The 22,626-nt window shown below is 37.0% G+C and overlaps 1 protein-coding gene across 5 annotated transcripts in view; it reads left to right on the plus strand.

The window, feature by feature from the left end:
• Nucleotides 1-22,626, plus strand: part of CDH12 (cadherin 12) — a 394,341-nt gene that overhangs the window by 241,461 nt on the left and 130,254 nt on the right. For all 5 annotated transcript variants that reach the window (XR_008234241.1, XM_052781074.1, XM_052781082.1 and 2 more), the window contains one exon: nt 18,461-18,755. Coding sequence is in view for 4 of the 5 variants with exons in the window: in XM_052781074.1 (XP_052637034.1) it covers nt 18,461-18,755 (295 nt within the window). In the remaining variant the exon portion in view is untranslated. The remainder of the gene's footprint in view (nt 1-18,460; nt 18,756-22,626) is intronic.

Consider the following 22,626-nt stretch of genomic DNA (forward strand, 5'->3'; position numbering starts at 1 on the left):
ATAGTAGCATAAGGTAGGAGAGTATGATCTCAGTTTTGGAGTAGCTCTTTGTGATGTTTATATTAAGATTTATATTTATACAATTTATATGCATAAATATGTCATATTTTTGTGCTTGTAATGTACACATCTCATAGTCTACAATCCCTGAAAAGTCGAGGTACTAGAAAATAAGTCTTTACATGGGTTGCACAAAATCAGAGCAAAGACAGGCTATTGAGTTAGAAGAAATGAGCTTCCAAGGTACAGAGACAAGAGAGGTGCCTGAGCAAAAATTTCCATTGCTTGCTCATATGTATATACTGCTGTGCTGTTGAATCACTTTTTAAACAAATAACCCCCAAATTCATGGAGTCAGGTATATTCATGGAGTCTAGTATATATATGCGTGTGTGTGTGTGTACATGTACATATTCACAAAAACGTCTATGGTCTATGATCTGCATGTGAGGTCTACAGGGGGAATACAAGTACAAAATAAAGCCTGAGTAAAAATTTGCCCATACACTGCCTTTTTGGTTAATTGTCTCTCTTATTTGTGTTAGAATATGTTCAGCCATTACTTTTCTCAATGTGAAAAAAACGTACAAAGAACACTAAAAACAATGGGACAGATCAAATTTATGTTGAAGTCACTGAGAGATTTCCATTTTAATAAATTTTGACTTTATCCTAATTGATTGATAAGACAAAGCATGAAACGGGCAATGCAAAGTTATAAGAATCATGACAGAGAAAAGAAAAATTATTTGTTGATGTATTTGGTTTAGGAAATATGTTCTATTTAAATAGACTTTTTCACTGCAATAATGGAAGGTAACATGAAGTCTAGTTAATTTTTTTTTTTTTAATGGAAAGAAAATTAAAATAGTCCAACTCAAAAATTAATCTTTGAAGAGAAAAATTTTGGTGTGAAAAAAGGGTAGAAGGAGTTATGAAGAACAGAAGTCATTTTCTAAATATTGGTTTATGCTCTTAACAGTATATTTATTCCTGTGAAGGCCAGTACTTTCTTCTGAATAAGTGCTCATGAAAATATTCACTGTAATTTTTTCTAAACTACAAAAATTAATATTTCAAAACTTTTTATATATGAAAGAGATGAGAAAGGATGCATACATTATTCACAATCTGTGATAGAGAAGTCTTGTATGTAGAATGCAGTCTAAAATGCCATCTGTTTTTTCCTTTAAGATTCTCATAAAATGCATATTTTTAAAATACTTGGCTATGTAAAATTAATTTGCCCTTTCTTTTGGAAACATTTGCTAGCTGTTTTGCAACATCCATTAGTAATGCATATGATTTACACATGTTTGATTTTTTTTTTTCTTCTTTTCTCTTTTTTCCACTTCCATGTCTCACCAAGAAAAGAACTACTCTAAAAGCAGCATACAGAAAACATGTGGGTTTATGTTTGTGTGTGTAAAACCAGCAGCTGGGGAAACTTCATTTGATTATTTACTTTTGTGCTGGTAAATGATCCAAATTTTCTTCTCATAGGCCCTCTGGTTCCACTGTCTTGACCTTTAGTGTTTTCATCCTTAAACCTTCATTGAACTGACCCAGTTTCATATGGAAGGAGGACAAGTTTGCTTTAGTTGGTGTTCCCTGTCAAGATCATCATCATCTCTGCTCTTCTGAATCAGCTGGAGTTACTGGGATTGATCATTTCTTAGGTGTTCCCAGCTGAAGCTGTATAAAGTTAGATTATTCTGCTTCACTTCTCTGATCTTTGTTTGGGGTTCTGTGGCTTGAATGAAAAGCAAACTTAATGCTCATCTACAGCTGCTATTGTGCTGGAAGGCAGCTAAAAGATAGAGTACTGCCATTAAAGTCACTACATTTTCACTGAATTCTGTTTACAAATTGTACCATTGAGCTACTTTGTACCCTTCTATTTCTTTGTCTGTTTCCCTTCCTCTAAGTAGAGTTGATGATGCCGTCTGTAAATTGATGTACAGTTATCATCTGTAGCTCTTATATGAACAGGGGTTTGTAGAACCTGAACATCATTAACTTTCCTGCGTCAAAGTCCGTAATACCCCCAGGACTTTGGCAGTGTGTTGCTACTCAAATCCTATATACATCCCACAGTGCTGATATGTGCTGCTAATTTGCTGTTGCCATGAGTAGTTTATTACTCTGCCTGTACACAGGGAAAAGTGCTTTTCCATCCTTTTCGCAGCAGGAAGGACTGCTCAGCAAGGAAATGTAGGAGTTCTTGCGGACTAAGTAGAGAAAGAGCTGGTATCTGCTGCCCTGGCGTAGCACAACACAGGTACTTCTCCCATGGGAGAGAGGTGGGTGTAGCAGCAGGATCAGCCCACAAAACGTAGTCAGTAATGCTGGGAGAACAAAGGTTTATTTGCACTTTTGGGAGGTCATCTGGAAACACCTTACAGCCTTCCCTCAGTCGTTTTGGTGCGTCTGTGTTGCTGTGCTGAGGAGGGATGTATGTTAGAACGCTGCACTGCAGTCACAGTGAGAAATATCCTCCAGCTGAGATACGTAACCGCTCCTTTATAACCTCTTTATAGACAGGCATGTATCTCTTCTTAGCTGTGCTATGTACAGCCCAGCCTGGCTGAAACACCTATTCATCTGTCTATCAAAGTCATGACATTCACAGCTCACGGGCGAGTTGGAGAGCCACTCTGTATAATTTTTTTCCATCTTCCGAAAATGTTTCTTGTTGCTCTTTCTTAAAAATGAAAAGAGTGCCTTTCGAGGGCAAACTTCTTCAGTAGAGAGAGCATGTATCAAAATTTTTTTGCGGGGGACGTTAATCAGCATTTCTGAGGTTCCTTCATGTGTATGAACAGAACAATATTTTTATTTGTGGAATGAAGGGAGGTCTTCAGATTCTCCCGTTGTTTTCTCTTCTAAAATACAGGTTCCGTTTCACATTCATCTCACACTTAAGAATGAATTTGTGTAGGTTTATCTTTACAAGGGTAAAGATGAGAGTTTTTACTGAAAAAGAAAAATCTCAAGGAATCCCATATTCCATGGTCAGTTCCGTGGTGCTGATACTAAAGCAGTCACACAAGCCCCAGAATTGTCACCAGGGGTGGGCAGTACTAACACAGCTGACTACAAAAGAGATGCTTCGGGAAGTCAGAAATGCTACACTCCTACTAGCTGCAGCTGGTATATCAAATTAGGAAGAAAGTAAATTACTGTTGCTCCAGGTACCAGCTGTTCCAATAATGAAAACTCCACTACTTAGGAGTACTGTTTAAAACAAACTAATTTTAAGATTACTTTTATCTTATGGGAGATTGGTGTTATAATGGCTTGTTAATCGTGCTGGCTAAGCCCAGTCTAACTAGGTCATTAAGTTAATGAACAAATTAGCAAAGAAATCTTGATGTATTTATGAATTTCAAAATCTTTAGCAGGGGTGTCTCACTAATTTTGTCCATTTTAAAAGAATATTTATAGAAAATTTACTATTCAGTTGAATTCTTACAGAAGAACATAATCCTGTAAGTGTGCTAGGACATAGTTTATTCATGATTTCATGGCATGAAATTTCATTGTGACAGGTGTTCAGCATCCCACAACACCAATTCATGCTTCCTGTAAAAGTATCATTAAAATGAAAAATACGCACTTTTAAGGCACACATATAGTAAATCAAAAGCTTGTTTTTGCTTAAATATTTTCTTTTGTCTGTGCTAGATGATTTTTCAAAGCATATTTTGCAGCACTCAAAACAAGGCCAGCTGGATGCCAGCAAGGGATGAATCTATTCTGAAAGCTTAAAAAGGCCTACTACAAGTGAATGCTCTATTCTTTTCATACCCCTAAGCCAGCCTCTCAAAAGACTTAGGTTTAGAGTAAAGGATGTAGCTCTAAATTGGATCTCATAGCAGCTCAACAAGAATGGCTATTTCCCTGTGCAGGTGTGGAAGGTGAGGGTAGGAGTGGGAAGCTCTGTGCGTAAAGCCTTTTTCTTTTTCTGTCCTTACTGAGTCAGACTCCCCATTGTTCCTTTAATAGAACAAGCTCTATGGGGCACGTGGCTGGTACAAATAGACCTGTGCCTTGCTGTGGATATGAGTTTTGGCAGTTACGTGTTATTCCCTATACGTAAATAAAGTGCAGTATGACAGAGTACAGCCTTACGTGTCTTTCCACGGGTGCCTTGCACACTGTGTTTTCAGAGGCTGCACCTGCTATGTTCATATAGTCACACACTGTCATCATTGTCCAGGAGGTAGATCTTGCCTCCTGAAGGAGATAGGAAAATATAGCTTGCCTCAATGCTAGAGAGGGATACTCTTCGATTACTGTAAGCAATACTTGCAAGAAAATATTCTTGTAAGGCAGTTTTCACTGCATTAAATCTATACGATACAGTTCTGCAGGAGATAAATCACCGTCGGATATCCTTGAAAGAAATGAGATTTCCTAACAAACAACTTTGCACTGAAAAGAAATACTTTAATAATCAGTTTGTTACTAGAATTAGAAACACTAGCTTTCCACAGATTCAGTAATCTGTAGATCTAGAGTATTTTCCTCTCAAAAATATGAGCAACAGAAATAACTACTGTTTTCTGGCTTACTCATTTTTTGGCAAATTCATTAGTCAATAAGTGTAATTACCTGTTCATTCTTTGATTTGGCTTAAGCAAAAGCACTCTGTTTATATATTACCTTCCCAAATAAATAGGTTTCTTGCAGTAATTGACTTATCGTCCTATGTAAATTAGACTACATTATCCTTTATTGTTAAATTTAGTTCAATTTATGGTGCAACTATTCCTAGAGTAAGAGTTTCATTAACAAACAGATGCTAATTAGTTTAGGATTAACTGATCTAATTCTAAATAGGTACCAGTGCTCTGTGATCTCATTAACAAATCTGTAGTTTCTATACATATGTCTTTCAGGTGTAGTTAAAATTAATCTGTCACCAGATTGTATGTTTTCTTAAGGTGCCTTATTCACAGTAGAGATTCTCTTTTATTCAGTGGGTAAAAATATTTGTCAGAACAAAGTAGAAATTTGTTCTTTATCATGAGTCGTGTTTAAATTGTCTTTTTAGAGAGGCACAAACATGTTTCTCAATCCTGGTTTCTGTATTTGGAGGAAGCGTCATAAGATGATCAACTTGAGAACTGTGTTGCAAATCTATGACAACTTCAAGGCAGACAGCTAAAGAAATAGATGATGTTAGATGCTTAGAAGGTCTCCAGCCAACAGATTTATTATTATTTAACAGCTAAGTCTGTTCTTATGTTCAAAAAGGGCACGTGCAAATCACCTATCACACCAAAGGAGTATTTTTTAGGAAAATTGCTAAAAAATGCTTCCCTTTGTGAATATGACTTCCTTGATCATAATTAGCAGCTACTACAAATCAGGTGAACTTAATTATCAATAGCTGCAACATTTGTCAGTTAAAGAAGCCTTACTTCTTTGAACATTAATACATGGGTAAAAAGCCTGTCACATAGCAAGTAATTCCTGCACCAGTGGAAGGATCTCACAGTAATTTCTGTCCAACTGAAGGTTTATTGTTAAAATTGCAAAAAGCATTATTTGATCAAGTTTATCCCATCCCTTGAATCTTGAAGCAATCAAATAATATTATTTGAAGGTTCTGTAAAATCAGTGAGAGAGAAGGAGGGAGGGATGGAAAGAGAGATGGTGAATGATTTCCACACAAGAAAAGACAATACTTTTGTTGTTTCCATTTTGAGATCTTCAGTTTGTTAAAACTTAAAAGTAGAAAGAAAATTTACTTAAGTGTGTGAATTTAAACAAAAGAAAATGTTTACTCTCACTCTGCAGGAGAGTACCCTGCTAGTACTCTGCAGGACAGTACTCTGCTAGTACTTGTAAGACCCTAAGTATTACTGAATAAAATTGGAGACGATGGGAGTTTTGCCATTGACTTTCTCGAGGCCAAGATTTAAGCTTTATGGACACAATTAGGCTTCCCTGGAGCCTGGAGAGATTTTGCCCTTGTAAATTATTTTCCCCAGGACTTCTGGAAGAACCATCTGCAGAAGGATTAGGAACAAATTAACACCTCTGTTGTTTCATTGAGCAGCTCTATCAGAAAAGGGATGGAATATAAACTCACCCAGACACAGCTCTTCTACCTCGCTTCCCGCTTCTTCCCTCTGCCAAGGTCTCTGTAGCAATAACCCTGCTGCCCTCTGTCTCTGGGGTAAAATGACTCTATGCTCTTCTCTTCCTTTGCCATCCCTAATAGCAGCAGCAGAGGTGGCTGTTCTTTCATTGTCTCGTCAGTATAAAACATAAGTAGAGCCACAGCTACAGAAAACAGAGATCTTACCACAGCCATACAGTCTTTTCTGTTTCAAATTATAAAGCTCTTTAATTTCTTTATCTGTTACACTGTATTCTCTGCTGATTCCTAAGAACACTTTTCGTTATCCATTAAAAGCATGAGTAAATCTTGCAAGTAAATGCTATAGCTAGAATATAACTTCATGTAAACTCAACACATTTTTACAAAAATTGCATTGGGATAATCCAGCAGAGACAATCACCATTCAGATTTATAATTAAACTGCTCCATTTGAGCAGAAATGATTTAAGCTTGAGCTGTGGAGGATATTTTTCTCTTGCTTGTTAGTACATAGGTGTGACATTTTTATTAAAAAGAAGGCATACCAATATTCTCACACAGTGCAGCTTAATGATATGTGAAATATAAATGTATCCATAACTTACAATATATACAGGATTTCTGTGATTTGATTCAGTTCTGCATAGTGCCATATAAATGCTGCTTGTTTTAAATAATCCAAGCCTGAAGAACAAATTCTGACAGTCTACCTGTGTCTTAAGAACCTACTTTTCTCCCACCCAAAGTTTGATTAATTAGAAGACCCCACTGAAAAGGAATTTTCTGACTTGCAAAACTGCCAAAAAAAATTCCTGTAAGTCAAGCCAGAAGAAAATGCAAACTATGCAGTGTGTCACTTATCTGTATTGTACCGATTTTCTTGTTTTATTTATTATATTCTCTAACTTACTAAGTTTTAACATCATGAATACCACCTCATATACATTCTATTGAAATGACTGGTACTATTCCTGAATACCCTGATTATATTCAATTGAGTAAAAAATGGTAGATATGACCCCTTTGTTACTATTTCTAAATCTCTGAAATTGGAAATAAAGTTCATATCCCTGCCAGTTATATCAATAAAGTTTTTCTGTTTCTAAGGGAGCTTGAAAGTAATACAACCTTTTTCTCAAATAGGCCTTCTCCCTCTGCCAGTATGCCCCAGCTTCCGCCACTGATTTTAGTTGTCATTCTGAAAATATAATGGTGTCGTGTTGCAGTACGGACATCATGATGCAGGAGGTGATGTGCAAGCAGGCCTGCAGGGGGTACGCTCCTTAAGCACTTTGATTCCTCTTCTTCCAGAGCGACCGCATTTACTCAGCCACCTCAAAATCATGTTTCTGCTCCTCTTTCTGTAGTAGCTCTTCATCCATCTCATTCTCTTTTTAATTTGTTGAACCTACTTACATTGAGGCCACAAAATTTCCTAAGTTGCTACTCTGCTGTTAAGTAATCACTGCTTGTCTCTTACCAATTTCTTGTTGGTCCTTCAGACAAAGAATGTGAGTTGATCAGACCAGAAACCAGCTTCAGCAAGTAGTTTTAGAGAGTGGAGGGACTGCTATTTATTGCATTATTGTTTGAATTATACCTAGACCTCAGTCAGTATTGCAGGAAGTTTGTCTCCACACTGTAGCAAATGCACAGCAAGTTACAGTTTCGTACCCAAAGAATATTTAACCTCAAACTACTTTGAATGTTTCAGCAAAATGAAAGAAATAGGTACAACGCAACCTTTTCCTGTGCTGCTTCTGGAACCTGAGGAAAATCAGCAGTTGCTGTGTGAAAAGGCAATTTCATTAATATAGCCTTTAAAAATACTGTTCTGAGGAAATCTTGCAGCTGGGACATGATTCACGCGATTGCGCTTTCTTGGAATTGACGCATCTGGGCACAGAAGTCTTTCAGCTTCTCTGCTCTGCCTTCTATTCCTATATCTCACACGCATTAAGCATTATTGATTCATGACTGCTGGATTATTTTGCATTTTATTTTGTGGCGTGGTGTGCTTGTTTGCCTGGGGGTTTTGGGCCCACTGAACACAAAGATTAAAAATTCAGAAGTTATTCTGTTTCACTCATAAAATTCTGTGCCTGTAAATGCCTTAAAATTATCCCTCTAATATATGTGTTGAAATTAATATTTTTTCACCTCTGTGATAAAATCTAAGATTTTGTTTTTTCCTGTTTAGAAAAGAGAAGTGGTCAAATAGTTTATACCTTGTCACAGTGATAGACAGGTTGAGGCAGAATCTTTCTACTCTGTCATTCCCTACCTGTTCTAGTATGTCATTATCAAACAAAAAGAGACACCTTAACTGACAGTGCTTTACAGCAAGTGTGATTTACAGAACAAGTTTTTTGTATTTAACATAACATTAAATTTAAATACATGAGGAAGAGAGTTTTTATATTCATTTGCAATGCAGTCAGTGAAGAAAAGTATTTGAAATAATGAAAAAAAATGTATTAAGGGAAAGATCAAAATGAAGAAAGTTTAATCAGCACCAACAGAATTTAATAGGCCTTTGCTCTAAAACCCCCCGAGATCAGACTGGAATTGAAGAGCATACTGATATAAATAAAAAATGAAATAACAGAAGATTTATTTGCTACTTAAAGTTCCAATCAATGTCAAATTAAGCATAAGCTTTTATAATCGGTTTAGAATCTTTGACCTCTCCAAATGCAATGGACTTAAACTGATACTCCTTCAGCATATGTTTCCAGCTACGTGTTTACTCAAAAAGGAGGACACCCTATAGCTCTAGTTTTTCTTTTCATGTTCTAACTGCAGGAACCTGTTCTTTTTGATTTATGACTGAGCTCCTGTTAAAAGTGCTTAGAAGTTGTTTATTTATCAGTGATTTTTAAGAATTTATTATTTATTATCATTATCATCTTTGGGATATACACACAGAAAAGATTTCAGCATAGGTAGACCACTGGGTAACGCAACAGGAGTCTGTGTGGTGATCTGTGTCCTTTCACGTCTCTGCATGTCAGACAACTGTGGCTTCCTAAAGTAGGGTAAACCTAGTTTAGGGAGTCTTACAGAGGGTATGCTTCTAGGAACTATACTGAGCCTTTGACCTTCTGGAGAAGCTATCTCTGGATATTTTGCAGAGCTGAGTCAGGGAGCCGGGGACAGGCTTGGGATTCACTTTGTGTGTGGTCAGGTCCACCATTTCTACAACGGTGGAGGTCAGCTAAGCCCTAACCACAGTTTCTGTGTTAGAGACTGATTAACAGTAGAAGGCAACTGGCTTCATGACTACTATGCCTTTGGTTGTTTACGACTGTGTAGTTGGAGATATATTTTTTCTAGTTGCAGTTGGGGTGGGGAAACGTGTGCTGCTCCACAGCTACTGTCCCTCGTACAGGTTGCTGCCTCCTCAGAAGAGCAACTCCAGCAGGAAGTTTGAGTTTTCCATAAATAATTTCAGAAGAGCTAGGCTTACCAAAGCCAGCTATTCAACTGCTTTAACTTGATGGGACGGTATGATATAAAGAAGTTCAAGGGAATTCAATTAGCTCCAGGCATTTGGGGTGGAGAAGTGAATGCCACCAAGGGAAAGAGTGGGAAGCTGCTCAGAGCCATGATCTCTTCCAGCAGTGGATGTCATTCCATAGCCCCTATTTGCCGTGGCGGCCGTCAACAGGCAGCTGTCTTTTTGTCTGTCACTTCAGAAGCAGAATGGCATACAGTACACTGTCTTCCCTATGACATATTCATAGCTAATACTACAGCCTACACAAAGGTATTCCCACTGGCATCAGTAGGGCAATTCCTGTGAGAGAAAAAAAATGTCATGCAACTGAGCAGCTGTAGCTGTAGCTTCCATGGGAAATTAAATCTCAAGAAAAAAATGTCCATAATGTCATGACTCCTTATTAGATGAGATGAGGAATCTCATACATTGATCATGTTGGATTTGGTATTCAAGCATGTGTCCTCTGATGCTAATGGTATTTTCCATGTAAAGCCCAAGTAGTTAATATGTGAGGATTAAGGAAAATAAACTATGATTTTATACCTTGTAGCTTAAGACATCTGTAGAGTGTAATTCTACAGAAAATGGATCACATTCACACACCCTTGAAAGAAAATAGATTTTGTCATTTCACTTCACGAGCATAAACACCTCATTTTAGACTGAAAATATCTAACCTTGCCAACAGCCTAATTTCAGTGACAGTTTACAATATAAAGTTCCTGCTTGTTCTCAACTTTTTGAACAGTGGTTATCTGGTGATCTTCAGAGAGACTATCGTCATAAATATAATTAGGCAGTCATTAGAAAGTATAAACTCTCCTCTAATACATGTCTTACAAATTTTGTTACAGATATAGCATGTTTCATGTAAAGGCTTCCTAAGTCTCTAGTATCTATTTTTATTATATTTATTCATCCAGCATAATTCATATTTTCATGCATTGATCTTTTATATATGTTGTAGAAGGAATACAGCAGGGAACATAATGCAAAATAATATATTACTCTCAGTATGTGGCATCCAGAGAGATGCAGGTCTTTTGATATTCTTACAGCGATTCCTGTTTCAAAAAGGAAATACTACGATCGTATATACTACCTAAAAAGAGCACCACCCCTGTATACTTACCATTTTAATTAATTACAGCAATGCCATTGGGTGGTTTGCAGATCTTGCACCATTAAATAGCAAGAATGTAGAATTTGATTGTAATGTTGTCTTTTCTTCATTTAGTTTTCAGAATTAAAAAATAAGCATTGCCTTGAAAAGGAATACAAGTATCTGCTGCTGAAAGCTGGGATGATTTTTTTCCCCAGACCCCTGTTTGTGGCAAATTCCCTTCCCTCATTTCTCAGTTTCAGGCATCAATGTTATGCTCCCACTGAGCCACTGGCACTCTAGCCAGGCACTGGTACAGAGGGAGTGCCAGTGCTTTCACAGGTGTAAATCAAACCAGCTCCACTGGTGCCAACTGAAACGCATTCGGTTGTAACAGGTGATGTCTTGCACGGGCTCCTTTGAACCACAAGATAGTTTACCATAGATTTCCAGTGCACAGTAGTGAAAAAAAAGGAGAAGGCCACATCTGTTCATGAAGATGCATGGCACAACCTCACCTTTTCCATATGATGCATTAAGATCTTTGGACTGAGAGGGTTTCAGATTCAATCCCCTGCTCTGTTCCTGTTAAATACTTTGAAAAATTCTGAAATTATAAAAATTTAATGAGATGGTGAAATCATTTTCCACTGAGCTGTCAGCAGCAGCTGCATGCTTCATTGTAGCTGATATTACTTCAGCAGGATGTATAAAATTGCACTGGAGAAAGAAGAAATTGGAAGTTGATAAATTCCCTCAAATTTTGTCTTCTGTTGTTGTCTAATGGCCAGTACTGGAATTTGTTGTTGGAACCTGTGATTACGTTCTTACTTTACCGTGGTAATACCTAGAGGCCTCAGCAGATTCATGGTCCCATCAGCTGTTACCATTCTGCAGAACATTTCTTTCAAATGGAATTCAGCATAACTGTGGACTTAAACCTCTCAACATACATACACAGAGCACATTGTAATATGGAGTTATATGAGTTCAATAAGAATAATTTAATAAAAAAAGATTTCCAATATTGATTCTTACATTAAAGTTTAAGAGAGAGGACCAGGACACAGTGTTTCTATATGCATCAACTCCAGCTGAAATGGTCATGTAAATGTCATCATCAGAAATATATGCAACTTGTAGCTTATATATATAATTACTTGTATAATCAAGTTGTAATGAGATATTATTGATAGATTTTTATTCTTTCAGTATTTTACTAGTGCACAATTTTTTTAATTTAGCAATTTTTTTCTGTCTATGGGCGATTGCATTTCATGACCAAAAAATATATTTATTTTGGAATGTGCTTTTGCAACTGTAATTATTGAATTCCACATGGTGCAACAAAAATATTCTTGTAGAGCAGAATTAGAAAAATAACAATCCCTGGCCCCTCAATTCAGTGATGTTGATAGGAATGAAGATTCATTCGAACTGACCAGGTCAGGTACTGTTTTTATTCCTTGCTAATGACTTATTTGCCATCATTACTACACTCATTATTGGAAAAGTCTGGTCTGACTTAGTATGCTTAAACTAAATCCCTGTGACAGAAGGAGATAATGTTTTATTTAATTGGATAATCGGTGTTTTAATTTAAATAAAGCTCAGCTTTATTTGCCAAACAGGACTCATTAGAAAAAGAGTAGAAAACATTTTTGTTTAATTCCTCTTGAATAAGAAAGTATTCTAATCTAATTTGGACAGTGTACAAAAGAGACTTCAAAATGCAGAACCATGTTGTCTATTAGCAGTTTTATAAAAACTAGACAGAAGAATGTTAATTCTTGGAAGTAGATATTTTACTAAACATCGGAATAGAAGCCATAGCAATACATCCCTAAGAAAATTAGTCATGGTGATAAGATATGCACAGCTTGTTAGTTCAAATAATAATTTTTTTTTATCCTTGGTGTATTTTTAATATATATATTTATATATTTTTATATATAGATGCATCCTTTAATTGACATTTTTAATTATTGTTTAAAATTCTCATAGCACTAAGAAAGCGTAGTCATGCATGGGGGTCTCTTGTAAAAGCCCTGTACAAAGCTAGTACGAAGACACCCCTTTCTACTGCGAATAATTTTCAGTCTTAAAAGGAAACAAAACCATCTTGTACAAATGACCTTTAAAAAACATCATTCTTTTTTTTGTCCATCTTTCTTTTACCTCATCATTTTGTGGTTGGACTTGGTGATCTTAAAGGTCTTTTCCAACCTAAATGATTCTATGATTCTATGATTTTAGTTGCTACTTCTTTCCGTACTCCTATTTTGCAGATTGTTGTTCCTCTGACCCATTTTGTAGTAGTGTCCTAACTCCTCCCAACACAAGCTTTAGTCTGCAGTCTTGCCTGATTAATGTGTGTTAACTGGCTATTCAGAAGATGCCCTAGGTAATCCAAATTTTTAGGATCAAGAAACATTTGCACTGAGTGTGTTGTGAGCAGATTTCGCCTGGTCCCTAAATGTCCTCTGGAGGGTGGGGGGTGGGGGACATGGGTGGGTGATGGAGAGGGGAGGAAAGAAAAAATATTTGTTTGGATTTGATTAGCAGCAATTGCATTGTTGGTTTTATTACTCAATTTCCTGAATTAAAGTCTCTGACAACCCCTCACCCCCCTCTTTTATCTCAGGAAAGTTTTCAACTTTTATATATTTTTAGATGGAAGAAAAAAAAAAATGTTTGTATAAAAGCAGTACATTAGAATCTAGTTACCAGTTTTTAAAAGGAACTGTGCAATCTGTGTAGACCATAGAGTTCTTGCCAATAGAAAATATGTGTAGAATAAGTATCTTTTAAAAGGGCAATGTTCCAAATAGAAAGGCTTCTTAGGTGGTTAGTATCAAAGGTTTCTCTAGGCTCATTTATACCCTCCTCTCCTGTAGTGGGCATCCCTGTTCCAATGCACTGACTTTTGCGGTAGAGGATTGCCAAAATAGCTCTGCTTGTGTCTACGATTTCCATACAACAATGACCTTTTTTCCTTTCCTCAGTCCAGAACATCATTCTGGGTTTGCAGTCTTAGGTAATACTGGAGCTGACAGGCTATTTTGAATTCTTGAACAGTTTTCATTGCACATCTTACCCAAGAAAGGCCAGGGGAAGGAACTGGTAGCTACAGAGCAAATGGAGGTACTTGGAAGTAGATACAGGCAGAGGAAATAATGGAATAAGGTCCTAAAATATATTGCATAATGAAAAATTATGTAAAGATACAGATGTGGGATGGATAACTAGTACCATTCTGCATGCAAGGAACATTCTTGGAATCTTGGAACATTTAGCAATGTTTTCAGTCCAAATATGCACTGCAATATAGCATTTAAATTGATCTACTAGCAATAAATAAGTTGAACAGTGAATTTTTTTTCAGCCTGTGAAATTGGCAGTGGAATAAGACCTAGAATCTCAGAGCGTACCACAGGGTGGATATATCAATTTAGGCATGTTAAACATTCCTTGACATTTAAAACTTTTTTACTTCCTCCTCTTTTCTTTCTCTACCTTTTTTTTTTAATTGTATATGGATGAGAGATTCAGAAGGGGAACCAGTCAATTCATAAAACAACTTTTCAATGTCTGTATTGCTATGAAACTAAGATCACAGCAATCCTAGTGAATGTCATAGCCCTTGTTCTTGCATCCTCTGTGATTACTTCATTTTAAGGCTAGACTATTTTGCAATTTGTTAAGTTTCTTTTGCTTCTGATTTCTTTACCTATGTCTGTGAATTTGCAAATTTGACTTTCCAAGTAATTGTAAGTTTACTAATGCAAGTCATTGAAGTGTTTAATAAAAGAGAAGATGAACAGTTGAGCATCAGATGCATAGGATACTGACGAGCAAGTGAGCACCAAGGAACAAATACTTCTGATCCATACTACTGCAATGTTGAATTTAGGTAGGAGTATACAGCAGTTCTTGAAGTACGTTAGCTAATGCATTTCTTGATCTTTCATGCAGTTTCATATGTAATATCAAATCATTTGTGCAGGTGTATGAATTCTTGAAGCGACATGGACTTTATAACACTGAGTTATTGAAGCAGTAAGGTCTTAATTTATTGCTAAAATACAAATAATCATACTGCTTGTTAGGAATTGGACATAACTGCCTGAAGAACTGAATAAATAATTTCTCCCAGGTGTGCTTGTAGTGAGTTGTTACCAACTTTTTCATCCTCTCTTAAGCAAACTGGCTTTCAGCTAGTTATAGGCTGAAGCAGATTGCTAGATCACATGGAGTTGTAGACTGACTCAGTCTGACATCTGGTATTGGATATGATTCAAGAACACTGTCATAGTTTCTGCATAGATTTATGCAATGTATTTCACAATAATGTCCATCTTATTATTCATACTGGATTTTTTTATCAGTCATTTCCTTTGCCATATGTGTTATTGTTTGCACATATTACCAAGAATTATGGGATGATATGTCTTTATCTGCCATCACAGAAGAATATTCATGATTTTCTGCACTAACAGAGTTTGCTGCAAAAAATCATTAATTTTACACTTGTGGCAGATTTGCCCAAAGATCTGACACTAAACTCTCTGTTACTTAGGTAGTGAGACTAACAGCACAGATTTGACAAAAGTAGAAATGAATCCCTCGAATTTGCAAACCTTTGTGGCTTTTTTAATATTCAGCATTTACAGAGAAAACGTAACAGGAAGAAAAATCCATATGAATACAATCATTTGTACCACCCTGTTGCAGTAAATTCAAGTAATTCTGAAATGTAAACACATTGCGGGGGAGGGTAGGTAAGATTTGAGCACTTGTTCCCTTGCCCTGTAAAAGTTTTGCTCAAATAGCAGAAGAGCAAGAATTAGAAAATAAGTACAAGCAAGAAGAAAAAATGGAATACAACCCCAAAACTACTGCAGGACACAGTGTCAGAAGCACTAGTCTCTCACAAATCTTCTGTATGTTTTTCAGCACAAAAAATAAATGCCTTTTCTTCCAGTGCAATACAGCTTGTAACATATAAATCAGAGACACACTAGCAAGCACTTATTCTTTAGCCTAAACTGCTTTCTGGAAAATTTCAGGCATTGAAAGTCAGGATTATTTTCTAGTGTTGTGCAAGTCCAACCAATACTAGTTCCTCTCTCTCCATCCTTGCATCTGAATCTCAGTATTGCATGCCTTTTATTGTTGGAGAATTTAGTTCATTTTAAATTAAATCAGTCAGCTATTCCCTTACAGTAATTAGACACTTTGTAATGTTGAATTGCCCCAGAAATTGCACAGCTCAATGTGGGTTACAAATAAGCATGCATTTGCCCATTGTCCAGCAATGACATCTAAGAAGCCTATATAGAAATCGGCAGATTAGCATGATTTGCTGAATAAATACAATGTGACAGATCCCAGCTAATGCAAAGCAATACAGCTCTGCTTAAATCAACAGAATGATTACTAGGTTACACTAGCTGATTGATATTTGTGAAGCACAGTAAACTCATCTGTAACTGTAGAATTGCTAATGCTGCCACTTACAAAGCTTTTTTGCTCCAATACATTTGAAAAAAGCTATGCTTGTTCTTGTCTTTGTTTTTCACTCTTCCTTTCTCTTAGGAGCCCTTGTTTTGCTTTTTTCATGCTATACTTTTTACCTTTTTCGCCAACTAGAGGAAGCAACTGTAATTATTTCTCTCTAGTATAATCCAAGTCCTGGGGTAACACATGCAGTGCAGCCTGATTTGTTACTAGTTGAACATAAAACCTTCAGCTGGCCATCAGAAAGACACTCAACCATCTCAGCTTTAGTGCCAAATCTGATGACAGGAGATGGAAGTAGAGACAACATTCTTGGCACGCTTCCCTGTTTACAAATCCCTACTTTGAAACCACATTCTTTTGCTCTGTGATATTCTTACTTCCAGGAGTATGGAACAAGGTAGACTTCACAATAAAGCCCAGACAAATTTTATTTAATACAGCGACACAAGCAAGAAAATGGTGTGGTTCCCTCTATAAGGTTCTAACATTTTGTCTTTGAACTTTCTCATCATCATTTTGTGGGGTTTTTTTTCACTCCGTGTGTGTCTGTAAGCCTCTATATGATAATGGAAGGAAAATACTAAGTTTTAACTGAGCAAGGTATAATGGAACAGCAGGAAGCTTGTGAGCCACTTAAATTAAAATGATGAGGAAGAAATAGACATTAATTATCTCAGGCTGCATTATCGTTTCATTTTGCAAGCAAGGAAATATTTAACACCTCAGAAGCAAAACGCTTTACTTCGGACTGGAGAGATAATTTAAAATCGCACGCAGGGGGCAGCTAGATGAAAGATCAGAATCTAGTATATTCACTGAGCAGGAATGATGAGATGAAAAAGTAGACAAAGAAGAGACTATGTTCATGTTCGCTCTGTCCCACAAACCATGACCTCTTCCACAGTCACAAGGACCTATTTTCAATTTCAAGGCAATAGCTATAAATGTTAATAATTGCCTTTACCTCTTTCTATGTAGCTTAGCTTCTTGCCCCATTACCAAAACCATTTAGTTTCTCAGTAATTCATTTTCTACATAATCTCCTTTCATGTCCCATGTTTCTTCTATTGTGTTTCACCTTGGGCAGTACATCATGTAAATAAAGCCTATATTCATAATCGCTTTACTATACTGCTTAAGGGAATTCACTCTTGAAAACTTCATTCCAACCTGTGTCCATTATAGTAGATCTCTTTAGTCCTCATTAGATGGGACAAGTGGGCGAATATTTTACAAGATATTTCAGCATCAATGATGTAACCTTGAGTACCTATTCAAAACTTAGATGTATTTAAAGGATGAGCATGAAACAGATAAAGACATCTGAGAAAGAAGTTAATCATCCTGTATTTCAATTTCAAAAATTCCTGCATTTGAAATAGTGTTTAAGGCCACATTATAGTAGTATAGACACTGATCAAATGGCCAAAAACGTCCAAGAACTTGTATTCAAGTATTTTTTCAAATTAGAAATAGAGATTTAATGTACTAATAGCCTGGAAAATGTGTATATTGGTATTTAAGGAAGAAATAATTGAGTTAAGGCAGAAATGATTGAGTTCTGTATTCTTCCAATGAGCAAGAGAACTCCCAACTTCACACTGTCAGCAATGTGACTATCTTGGAAAGGACAGAAACAAACAATCAAATATTTGTGTAAAAGGTAGTATTTTTAGTCCGTTTAGCACTTACTGTAATTAAGAGGTATATATTGTCTTTTTTAAACCAGGTTTGACTTTGAGTTTGAATTTAGGATTCCGTCAAGCTCTTGTGTGTGAAATGAAAATTAGATACTTCCCTTCCACTTCTCTGAAAGCCAAATGCCTCTGAAAGCTTTTGACACTCTCTCATGTCAGCTCATGTTTGTTTGACATGGTTATTGGTGGTTTTCCATCCTTGGTCTTAAATTTCAGTTTATAACAAATCCGAAGCCCTGCTTCATTGCAGTTTTAGTAGTGAACAGTATTCATGGGAGAAAGCAGGTAGAATTTTGAAATGCTCTCTGTGCTGGGTACTAGACGGGAGTGAAAATATTAGGTAACATACTACCTACATTTTTTCCATGCACTTAGAGGCAGTTAAGGACTTATGAAATTGGTTCCTCTAATGCCTTTTATTATGTAAGAGAAAAAAAGTAAAAATAATAATTGCCTTCCAGCATAGAAAAAGCCATTAATGTTCTTTTCCTTCCTTTTTTTTTTTTTGTTTTGTTCTCAAGCTTCATTCTGACTTGGACAAGGGAGTGGGCACTGTTAAATACACCCTTTCAGGAGACGGTGCTGGTACGGTTTTTACCATTGATGAGACCACAGGAGACATTCATGCCATAAGGAGCCTAGATCGAGAAGAAAAACCTTTCTACACACTCCGGGCTCAGGCTGTGGATGTTGACACAAAGAAACCACTAGAGCCTGAATCAGAGTTCATCATCAAAGTGCAGGACATTAACGATAATGAGCCAAAGTTCCTGGATGGGCCTTATGTTGCCAGTGTCCCGGAAATGTCTCCAGTGGGTGAGTAAGATGCTTTAAACACTTGATAACTAATTGCATATTACTTAATTGTCTCAATGTGCATTTCCTGCTGAGGAAAGAAAGAGAAGGCTGAAATGAAAATATAACTTCTAAACCTTATTATTAGAAATGTCTCTCTCTGTGCTTAGAAATATACAGATTACAGTTTTGTTTTAGCTTTATTTGCTTATTTAGAAACTCACTCTCCTGCAAAATGAGTGCCTGCCTGTGGCTGTAAGTCTCTGAAGACAGGAGAAGGAAAAAAAAAATATATTCAAGGCAGGTCTGCTAAGGTCCAGGGGTTCTGTGCATCCCCAAACCTGTTATTTCACATGATGAAGTGTGTTCCCCTTTCTTCCTAGTTTATGTTGACTTTTTGCTGTACAGAATTAGATGGTACAACAGCATCTTGCCACTTACTGTTCTTGTCTTTGTGGCTGTTAAACTCCTGCAGCACTTGCATGATCTACTAATTATGAATTAGGGGATGATTCTTTATCCAAGTCCTGCCACACTGTGGGTGCTGAAAGCAACGATTGCCCTCACCTGGCTCTCCACAATGCAAGAACGGGAGTCAGAGAGGCTCAGCAAGACTAGCTTAAGGTCTCAAAAACCTAATGTCCAAGAAAATACTGAATGCATTGGATTTTTAAGTCAAAAAAAAGATGAGACTGACTGGAAACATGGTAAGTTTTCAAAAAGCTAGTGTACAGGGGAGAGACTCATTTTCTCTCCAAAGAAAGGTGGACTGTAATAAGGATACTGAAGCACTGGAATAGGTTTTTGTTCGAAGGACTTTCACAAAATGATAGGCATTTGCCGGGGAAGACGTAAAGAGCATTGATCCTGCTTTGGAGCAGGGGAATAGACTAAATGGGCCCTTCGGGTCTCTGCCTGATGGCTGATTCTGCAGTGGTCCTGAGCAGTGTGTTTGCAACACAAGCACACCGCTTGTGTCCTGCTGCCAGATTGCACTTCGGGCTTCCCTGCGGGCACCAGAAATTAATTCATTCTGGGCTGGGAGGCCTTTAACTTCCCAGTGCTAGTTTCAGCTTATTGCCATTTTCTCTCCTAAGCTCTCTTTTCCCAGTGCTTCACAAGCCAGTACTAGTCATTTAATACTCCCTGTAGTTGCTAACAGTTTTGGAAGTTTTCTGACTGTGAAATGTGCAGAGGGATCCTGTTGCCCCTTCAGCTATGTGGCTCAGATGGTGATGTTTTGAAAGACTATCCGGGAGGCAACTAGCTATCTACACAAGTTGCTATATGGAATTAATGAGGAAGTACTTTAAATTTTGTGATAAAGAGTGGTAGAATGTGATAAAATATGATATGAATAGACATGTAGAGATGATCACATTAATCTCATGCAAGTGTAGGGACGAGTTCATGACAGTCACCCGTAGAGGTGCATCCATAGATTCACTGTATAAGTGCGCTATTGTTGTTGCCCCTATAGAGATGCCCAGTAATATTACTTACAGTTATATTATTTATAGATGGAAAACATTTTTTTATATTTTGAAGTCTATTTCTGTGGCAAGTTCAGAATGAAATTTTCTTACCAGTGAATATATGGTTAGTTGTTACATTTTTTTAAAGACTTGATAAGAGAGAAATGAGCAAAATAATAGTGAATAATGCTATTTACACAGTGGAATGCAGTGCATTCATTCTCTGACTGTTGCTCTCCCTTCGTCTTCCTTTCTTATTTTCTTAAATATGTGTGTGCAGCAGCAGACAAAATGCTAACAGTGGTTTTATTTTATGGGAAACTCTCTTCAAGGTGTGCCATGCATTGTGGCTTTTACATTGACTGGGAGTTGCATGACTAAATGAGAAGCAACTGAATATGCTGTGTCATGCATACAGTGTTTTAAAATAAATGCTTTTCAATTTATTCTCCTTTGGAAAAACAGCATTAGATGCCATGGTAAAAATGCATCCTTTTGATCTTCACTTTATTCAGTCACATTCACTACCTCTGGAAGATTTATTCATAACAGTTTTTATTTTCCTCTATAAGAAAAATAAAAGATGGATGAAAATTGATCAGAAAAGTCAAGGCAAGGAAATGGTGCCCTAAATGGAGGCCTAAACTGCAATTAGTGGTTACTAAAGCAGATAATTTTTGCTGATGGGTTGTCTTGCAGCAAAAATATCCAGAAATGCCTTCTGTCGCCTGTGATGTGCCAGGAGATTGTGCCTTCTCCGATGTAGGTCTCTCCACTCTCTTGCTCTCTCTTATCTATGCTTTTGCTACCTTATGTGAGCACGGATTTCTCAGAGGATCTAAAACTACTGCTCCCTATCATCAGTACCATTTAGTTGCACCTACAGAGATGCCTAGACCTACCACTGCCTGAGGCTGACATTGAAAATCACTTTGATATTTTAGCTGGTGCAGCATATGGTTGTCTTGGTTTAGGCAAAAGCCCTGATAAACTCTTCCTCTCATCTATTTTTTTACGTTTCCATTTTCTAGTTGCCAGTTTTCAATTCCCAAATGTCCTAAACTTCACTTAATACATTTTTGCAACAATATTTATTATGAACTGCACTCATGCACTCTGTTTCCATTGTGGGAAATGCACTACAACATGCCTTTTTTTCCCCCTTACCAGTCATTTCTATGAGCCTGACAAGCTTTTGTGACTAGTGACTTGCTGTCTTTTGTTGTTGCATGACACTCTCATGCAAAGGTTTACTCAGTTTGGTAGTTTAGCCTAAGATTATTGGTAATAAGGAGCAAAATATGGATGCCAGAGTTCATGTTAAAAGGGGCACAGAGGGGCAGAGAAGTAGCTAATAAAATCCTCAAGACTTAACTCCCAATGTAAACACGCAGTACATATTCCATTTTGGACAGTGAAATAAAGTGGATTGTATAAAACACCCTTGAGGCCCCACAGTCTGCAGCCGTAAGAGAGGATTGCATGGGGCTGGGAAGTCTTGGGAAGAAAAGCGTCCTTTAGACCCATTACACACATTTTAGAAATTTTCATGGCTGCACTGTTCTCATTTTTGTAACAGCTCTGGCCCTCATACTAATTGCTGTTGCTGAAGCTTTGGTGGCTGAAAAGATGCCGTAGCATTCATGCCCAGATTCAGAGTTCCAGTCACAGAGTTATAATAAAATTGTGCGTCAACTTTACCCTGGACCTTGGTGATTTTTTACTCAAAAAGGTACAAAAAGATGGAAATTCATAGGATCCTCAATATCTGGTTTTCTGCACGTAGATATGATTTAGACATATCTGTCTTATCCAAGTTTTTCCTGGTAGATTTTCTAAGAACTTTGTTGTGTATTTTCCATGCATGTTTTAGGTGGAAATTTATTTTTTCCCTTCAAATTTGGTTTGAGGCTATATTGAAGTTTCTTCTACAGTTTCTGTACACTGGGGTTTGTTTGTTTTTCCCTCTAATCAATACCACTCCTTAAAAAAGATTATGGTAATGCATATCTTTTAGCTTTTTCTGAAGAAGAGATAATTTTAGGATTTCCATTTTTACTTAGTGGTGCATTCCTTACTGGGAGCCAAATTCCTTCATATGCTTTTTACTAAGAAAGAAAATGTTAGCAGCATGTTTACTGTGTTTTAAAACTATAATTCAAGCCCACACAGGACACCTACCTGTTTTATGCCAGCTAGCCTCACTCCTTCCATATATGCACTGTAATCTGCTCATGTGTGATGGAAAGGACAGTCAATCACAGATATAAACAAAAAAGATCTTCTCTTGAAAAGCCCTTTGGTTACCACCTGGTGTAACATGCAGGCTACTGTACCCATCTATGACTTCCATTATTTCTGATACTTTCTAAGTGTGCATAGTTTCTGTATTGTTGCAGAAGGATATTGGTACCTCC

The sequence above is a fragment of the Harpia harpyja genome, chromosome 1 (genome assembly GCF_026419915.1).
Source record: "Harpia harpyja isolate bHarHar1 chromosome 1, bHarHar1 primary haplotype, whole genome shotgun sequence".
Taxonomy (NCBI): Eukaryota; Metazoa; Chordata; class Aves; order Accipitriformes; family Accipitridae; genus Harpia; species Harpia harpyja.